Source organism: Populus euphratica, unplaced genomic scaffold, assembly GCF_000495115.2.
Source record: "Populus euphratica unplaced genomic scaffold, PopEup_1.0 scaffold3291.1, whole genome shotgun sequence".
NCBI classification, from domain to species: Eukaryota; Viridiplantae; Streptophyta; class Magnoliopsida; order Malpighiales; family Salicaceae; genus Populus; species Populus euphratica.
Genome location: NW_011503111.1, coordinates 1 through 7,612, shown reverse-complemented (window position 1 = coordinate 7,612; position 7,612 = coordinate 1). Strand labels below are relative to the sequence as shown.

The 7,612-nt window shown below is 32.7% G+C and overlaps 1 protein-coding gene and 1 long non-coding RNA gene across 2 annotated transcripts; one reads left to right on the top strand and one right to left on the bottom strand.

The window, feature by feature from the left end:
• Positions 1-466: 466 nt before the first annotated feature.
• On the bottom strand, positions 467-4,503 carry LOC105119648 (adenylate kinase 4-like). Its single transcript, XM_011017812.1, has 6 exons — positions 4,305-4,503; positions 3,003-3,148; positions 2,774-2,893; positions 2,451-2,618; positions 1,686-1,775; positions 467-776 (listed from the first exon to the last, which is right to left on the bottom strand). Exons 1-6 carry the CDS (start codon positions 4,417-4,419, stop codon positions 675-677), a joined length of 741 nt encoding a protein of 246 aa, XP_011016114.1. The 5' UTR covers positions 4,420-4,503; the 3' UTR covers positions 467-674.
• Positions 728-1,419, top strand: LOC105119647 (uncharacterized). Its single transcript, XR_841163.1, has 2 exons — positions 728-811; positions 845-1,419. It is a non-coding gene; the product is annotated as an uncharacterized LOC105119647 (long non-coding RNA).
• Positions 4,504-7,612: the final 3,109 nt, after the last annotated feature.

Sequence of the window (7,612 nt, the reverse complement as noted above, 5' to 3'; positions counted from 1 at the left end):
AAGCTAGTACTATAAAAGGTATCTAACCATAAAAGCTACTGTAAATAAACACTATCTAACATCTGAACGAGCATGCTTCTACATGTGGTAGCTTTAAGAGGAAAGTATCATGCAGAAGCTTCAGAAGCACATTCAGGCTGAGCAAACCCATTTGGCTTTAACTCGGTAAATAAGTAATTTAGGATTTCACCTCATAAACCCAAACACTCATCCCAACTCTGATGGCTGCTTGAATTTATTAGCCTTTTCGGCAAGGGTGATAACGACAGCTTGAACAATACTTGGAGAAGTATAGGTCCAAGAAGATTGGAAGCAGGGTGGTGACAACTTGCAGCGTTTTCAGAGAATGGGAGGCAACAAAAGAGGCGGCCAAAATTGACAACGATGAATCCACTGTTTTCCGCAACGAAAAACCCAGCTGCATAAAAGCATCTCCACTGATAAAACCAACAGTGATAAAGGAGAGAAAAACATATGCCAACCCTGTAGCATCTTTTATTTTGTATGTGTACTCGGTTATTTCCTCAGTGACAAAAGGCAGCCGGCAATTCGCAAATAAAATGAAAGGAAAGCAAAATGATCAGCGTATGTGACAACATGTTTGATACAATGAAAACAAAATCCGCTGAATTCCCAAGGGACATAATATGTTACGAGTCCAAAGGGCCCCAATTTCATGAGGAAAGCACTTTCTGAACCTCAGTTGTAACCTCCTTTGGCGATTTCTCTGCATGAAGCTCTGCAACAGCACCCTTATTCTTATAATAACCAATAACCTGCATTCCAAGCATCCAGAACACCATCAGATTTCATTAGGGCACTAACTAAGAGGACAATAATATACAGTGAGTGGCAAGACACAGGCAGGATTAACAATGGAGAAGAAATCTAGGTGCTAAAACCAAAGAGGTGATTCAAGTGGGCTCCATAACCATCCAGATACTTGGTAATCATCATTACTCAATGACTTAATATAAGCAGCCATATTATAAGGTAATATTTCCAAAAAACCTAATTGAAATCCAGCAGGACTTGTGTTATTCCAAAGGCAAGATCCATTTCCATGAGAGAACTTTATACTATCACAATACTATGTGTAAGAGGAGGCCCTAGGATGAATGGCCACAAGCACAAGTTGCAGTGCAAAACACAACGGCATATTAACATGTGATGGCTGGAGACTTGACACTTGATAGAATTGAGGAAGAACATTTTTTATCGTGTTCATAAAAGATAGCTTGTGAACAGGCCAGCCAAGAAACCTTTCTGTGCTTATAAATAAATATAATACCAAAGGCCCAAGAAGATAGCTGTCCTATGTAGGGAGAAGAAAACCCTGGTTCTAGTACTCTCCCGTCCATGGCTTAAAGGCATCTTTCTCTTGCCCCCTACCGACATGTAGTGCCATCACCAAAATACTCGAACAGGAGTTGGATCCTAGTCCATTTTTCCATGGGTGACTAGATAATTGAATCCAACACTGTGGTGTCACCAAGGTAATGAAATAAAGCTTACTGGTTAGGAATAGATTCCTTTTTGTACTAGGCTTCTTGTAATCAGCTAGGAATCAATTGTCTTACTTTAAAAATCTACATCTCCACAAGCCATTCTTTCCTTACCCAAAGCAGGGACTTCTTTAGCAAGAAATGCATCATTTTCACATGGATAAAAAGCAAAAAGCATACCGGCTCAGTTTGCCTGTGAAATGCCTCTAGCCTTGACTTAAGAACAGCTGCAGTATCATCTTTGCGTTGAATCAAAGGTTCTCCAGTTACCTTCAAGAAACCAAAAGAAGAAGCAAGTTCGTGAACATTTATTGCAATGATGCAGCAGGCACAGTTTGTAGATTAATAATCTATCCACAAAAACAACACACCTCAAATATGTGGTGCCAAATAGCTTCCCTGCAAACAATTTTCAATTGGCTCTCAAAAAGTACCCAATCCCACAATTTTGCTCAAGATGGATAACCAATGGCTAGATTACCTCCTCTTAACATAATCAACTCCTTATCAAACTTGGAATGAAAATTAACAGTTTTAAAAACTGCAGTTGATTTTCAAATATTCTGTTGTTTAAATTTTTTTTTTTTTTTGGTTGATTTTCAAATATTCTGTTGTTTAAATAAATTTTTTTTTAATAACCTGTCCAATAGCAGTCTACAAATATACAACCAGAACACTGCCACTCAGCCCAAGTATTGACAAACGGTAATATGTAAGAATAACATCAAGTGCAGGAGATCACAATTACCAAGTACTGTTCACAATTGATGTTACAGACTAGCATATTTGAAAAATATCCAATTCTATTAAAAAAAAATTGTGCACTCATTAACCAGTTTATTTGTCACTACATTCTCCCAGCATCAATATATGCACTTCAAAATCCAATTAAATAAAATGTGATTAAAAAAATATGTAAATGAAGGATCATTCATGTTTCCTTACATCATCGACACCAGGAACCTTGGGAGGCGCAAATTTTGTATGGTATGTTCGTCCACTGGAAGGATGGATCCAGCGGCCAGTGATCCTCTCCTCTAAAATTGCATCATCGATTGCAAAATTAAGCACCTTGTCAATTTTAGCTCCCTGCTTTTGAAGCATTTCATCAAGCTGCACATAAAAAGTAAGCAATTCATGGTTAGAAGCATTTACAAAAAATCAATTGAAAATATCCAATGCTAGAAACATATAAACACACCCATTGTTGATGAATGTATTTATTCACATTCATACAAGCACACAATTAGATATTGATAGTTTGGCACCTTCTCTGCTTGGACCACAGTCCTAGGAAATCCATCTAGAATGACACCTTTCTGACATGAAGGTTTCTTCATTGCGTCATCTATGATCCCAACAACCAAGTCGTCGGAAACAAGTTCCCCCTGAGAAAACCATATGAAACTCTTCCATTAGTTGAATCCAGTAGAAACTTTGAAAAAGAAAGAATACCAAAGAAGAACCAGGGAATATAAAAATAGATGAAATTTCAACCTTGTCCATTGCCTCCTTAGCCTTAATCCCTAGAGGGGTTTTAGCAGCAACAGCAGCTCGCAACATGTCACCAGTAGCCAAGTGGCACAGACAGTACTCATCCTTAATGATTGGTGACTGAGTACCTTTTCCTGATCCAGGAGGGCCTGCCAATCACAAAACTAAGAAATTACTTGCAGTGATGGAAGCTTTCTGACAGAAGCTATGGTTTAATTGACTGATTGGTTGCTAACAAAAATACTGAAATCAGTTGAAAGTTTTCACCAAATAATATGAATAAGTAAACATGCATTTGTTACAAAATGAGAATGTATTGAGGTGGTCAATTACAGGGGTATTAAGCAGTACCGACAGTATTCTCCTATACAAACATCTTGGATCTGAAGTTATCAGTCTAACCATAAAATCAAGGTAGAATATTAATCCTAGCAAAACCGCAACAGCAGAGGTAGCATGCTCAAGGGGCTGAAACGAAAAATAAAAAGCGAAAACCATCGTGCATGTTGAACTCAAAAACCAAATATTCCAGCCAAGAAATCATTCCTTTACCTGATTAAAAGGTAAGCAGTCAGGTAGTACAATGAATACATATATATTTGTGTTCGGTGTGTTTTGCATCTGTGAACTCTGTAAATTCAAAAAGAAATATTTCGATATACTTTTTTAGAAACAGCCCCCTTTTAACAAGAAATGTCAAATTCCATCTAGTGGATCTCAGAGCATTGACTGTTTAAAACACAAATGGCCCTAAACGCTGTGGATTTTCTTCCTATCATGTAACGTTATCATCCTTGAATTCAAATTTGAAAACAGCGGTCAAAGATTGCCAAAACCTGCTTGACGAAACAAAGCGGGCACAAAGTAATTTAATAAAACTAATATCTAGTTGTGCATTCTCCAAACACTGCATCTCGATATAACTAAAAGCACAAAAGCCTCAAAGATCACTCACGTTTAAAATTGCCACCGTGAAGTAGATTTCCTTTACTTTCTTCTCAAATTTCCAGCTTTATGAACAAGCAAAAACCAAAACCCACTTCTCAACTAAAGCCACAGAAACAAGAGCTCTTTTCTTCTTTTCTTTTTCCTCAATTACCTCAACAACCAAGCAAAAAATACAAACAGAAAAATTGAAACATCTTAACAAAAAAGAAAAAAAATTCCCGGATCTGAATGCCCCACGAAATTAAAAACCAAAAAAGACCATAACTTTAGGCATTGCAGTTCATGCCACATAAACAAAACACAGTATTGTGTGGGGAGAGGAGGGGAGCGAAGAGAAGTGTAGAAAATGATACCAACCGATGAGAATGAGACGCTTGTCGGGTTTGGAGGAGCACTTCATGCGTCGGAGTAGCTCAGTCATGAGATTCACTGATGGAACATCTTCCAAGTTCGCAGCTGCACTGCTTGCCATTATTTTCTTCCTCTAGCAGGGAGAGAGCAGGGGGTTTTTTTTTGGCTTTTAATTTTAATGAAACAGAGAGAAGGGAGAACCGGGCGAGAAGGATTTGCTTATAGCCAGACATGTGCGGGTGCGGGTGCGCGTGCGGGTGCGGGTGCGGGTGTGAAAGCGTGAAAGGTAGGTAACCGTTCGGACCTTCCAATGCTTCAAATTCAAGCAGTTCTGGTCTGAGCTTACCACCACCTTAATTACTCTTATACCCCTTCAAGAAAAAGAAAAAAACCCCTCAATTTAGTCCTTTAATATATTACCTCATGAGTTTCAAGCATTTTGATTATATTAATTTTGCCTAATTAATATAAATTTTATTTTCATTAAATATTCATGATCACAATTAAAAAAAATACATGTTAGGTTCATATATAGTAATTAAAGAAATCATTACTAATATTACCCTAAAAAGCTATAATTTTATTTGAAAATAAAAGGCAAAATTGAATGACATTTAATGGAATATAATTTTAATCATTGTATTTAACTTCACCTAATATAAAGCAGCCTAGGTGTGTGGGGTCTAACAACCCCCTATGGTGAATAATATGTTGCAAACTATTTTTAAATAAAATAGATAACACGTTATATTCTAATAAAGATTTCAATTCCCAGTTCTAGATTTGGAAATTTAAAAATTTATTTTTAACTTTTCTTAATAAAATAAAAGTTTCAAAACACTTGAATGATTTTTTTCTTGTTAAAAAAACCTAATGACAGAAAAATATTTTTATATTTTTTTTGTTGCATGGATATGGTTAACTAGAAATGTTTTTTCTCTCAAGATCATAAGCTGAAATATATATATATATATAAAGTAAATTTTAAGATCTAAACATAAAATTCTAAAATTAAAAGGAACAAAATTAAGTAAAGGAGAAACTTTCGAACAAATTTGCAAAATTCATGTTGTTTTTCTTTGTTTTTATTTTTTTATCTTCTTTAATTTTTTTTATTACAAATATAAATTTTATTACATTACGTTGGCCTCCAATTATATTTTGAAATCAGATCAAACACCTTAAATTCTAAAAACTATATACAAAGAAGAAATCTTAAAACATAAAATATCACAAACATGACATGAAATAATGAAATTATAAGAAAATAAAGCTTAATCATCAAAACTTTTTTAAAAAAAATTGTTCAATGCACAATAAACTATCAGGAAATTTTATCTGTAATAAATAACATTATATTAATTATTTAATGTGGTTTTTTTTATAGAAATAAATGTATAAAGTAGAGAAAAAATAAAATTCATGATCCTTAAACAATAATAAAATATCTCCATCCAATATTTTACTTTTTTATTTATATTTATCAATTTTTATAAAATAAATACTGATTACAGCTTAATTACCATAAAATATCTTTGAATCATCATTGTCTTTACAACTTTTGCAATCAAATCAATTTTCTGAAATCTCTCTCTCTCTCTATCTCAAGTACTCTTCTATTCATCTCATATTCAATATCTTCTCCTAAATTTTGCAATCAAATCAATTTTTTATTGAAAAAAATAAATTCACATCATGTTTGTGAAATGAATTATCGCCTCCCTCCATGTTATGTAGTTCTTTTGGTCTCGTCTGAGGGTTCTTTCTTTGCCATGGTTTTGAAGAAGCAGTCGTGCTCATGTTATCGGGTTGTAAGTATCATGGTGAGTGGTTGATTAGCGGATCGATTTTTGAAGATGGTTGTTTTCGCATAATTTCTTCTTCTTTTTTCCTCAAGAATTCTAGAACAATATTGTATAAATTGATTTTTTTATCAAGAATTATTTTTAAAAAAATATTTTTATTTAATATCTTTGATTCTCATTACTTACCACTAGTCAGTATTAATTTTTCAATAAGGCACTGCCATTCTATATTAATTGATAAATAAAAAAATGAACGCCAACTTAAACTTAAATGGAAAGTTAGTTTTTCTAGTAAAAAATAAAAGATAGATAGGTATAAATAAAAATATATTGCCTCGTCTGTCCCTTTAGTTTTATGCATTTTCTTTTGTTTATTTTGGAGTTTTACTATGGTGGCTAAGTAGATATAAGTATCAATTTATAAATAAATCATGTACATACAATGGGATAGATGTTTATAAATAAATCATTTACTATTTTGGAGTTTTACTATGGTGGCTAAGTAGATACATATCAATTTATAAATAAATCATGTACATACAATAATGATCCATCTTTTTTTTAAAAAAAAATAGCTAAACTAAATAATTTTAAAAAAAATGGGATAGATGATATTAATTTAAAATTAAATCTAAAAACAAAGTTGATCAAAATAAAAAACGGGAGCAGGCACTTTTGAGACTTGATTGAGATCTATTTTTATATAATTTTATAGTAATTAAAATAAATATTCATAACAATTCCAATTATATTTATTCTCGAGTAAAAAGATATTTTCTGTTCAAATTTTTTTTCTGTATTCATGCATTTTTTCCTTTTTAGATTTCTTTCAAATATGGGTATTAAGATAATTTTAGAAAAATTATATGTTTATACCATAACATTTAAATAAAATAATAGTTTTTATAATAGTTTTTATAGTAATATTAGTAATGGTTTTATTAATAACTATATATGAATCTAATATGCAAAAAATTCAAATTTTTTTTTTTGCTAAGTATGCCGTGATAATAAAATATTTATTTCGTTATTTTTAATTTTAATATAATTTTTACAAATTTATCACTCATTCTTTTTCATATAGTTAGGTAAAAAATATTGCGACATGATTTTGTTATTTTGTTTTAAAGATGACTACTTGTCATGTTATCCACTGATTTTTTTTATAAGAAAATAATAATCAAGTTCTAAGTTTTTAGACACCAAAAATTCAATTCTCAACATTGTTACACCTATGGGAAAACCTTCAAGTATGGAGTTGATAAGCCCTCTCAGCTCAACACTATTGAAATATATCTCCAAGGCCGCAACACAGTGGCTGGTCATGGATATCATCATCCTACAACAACAATACAGATCTTCAAAGGACTAAAAACCAATATGATCCGGATTAGTAAACACAACCAAAACTAGGGCTATAATTCCATATTTCTTGAAATTCAAGACTTGATCTCAACACAATTTGAGGAGAGATCACTGAAAAATGGGCCACTTCCAGACAACTGCAAC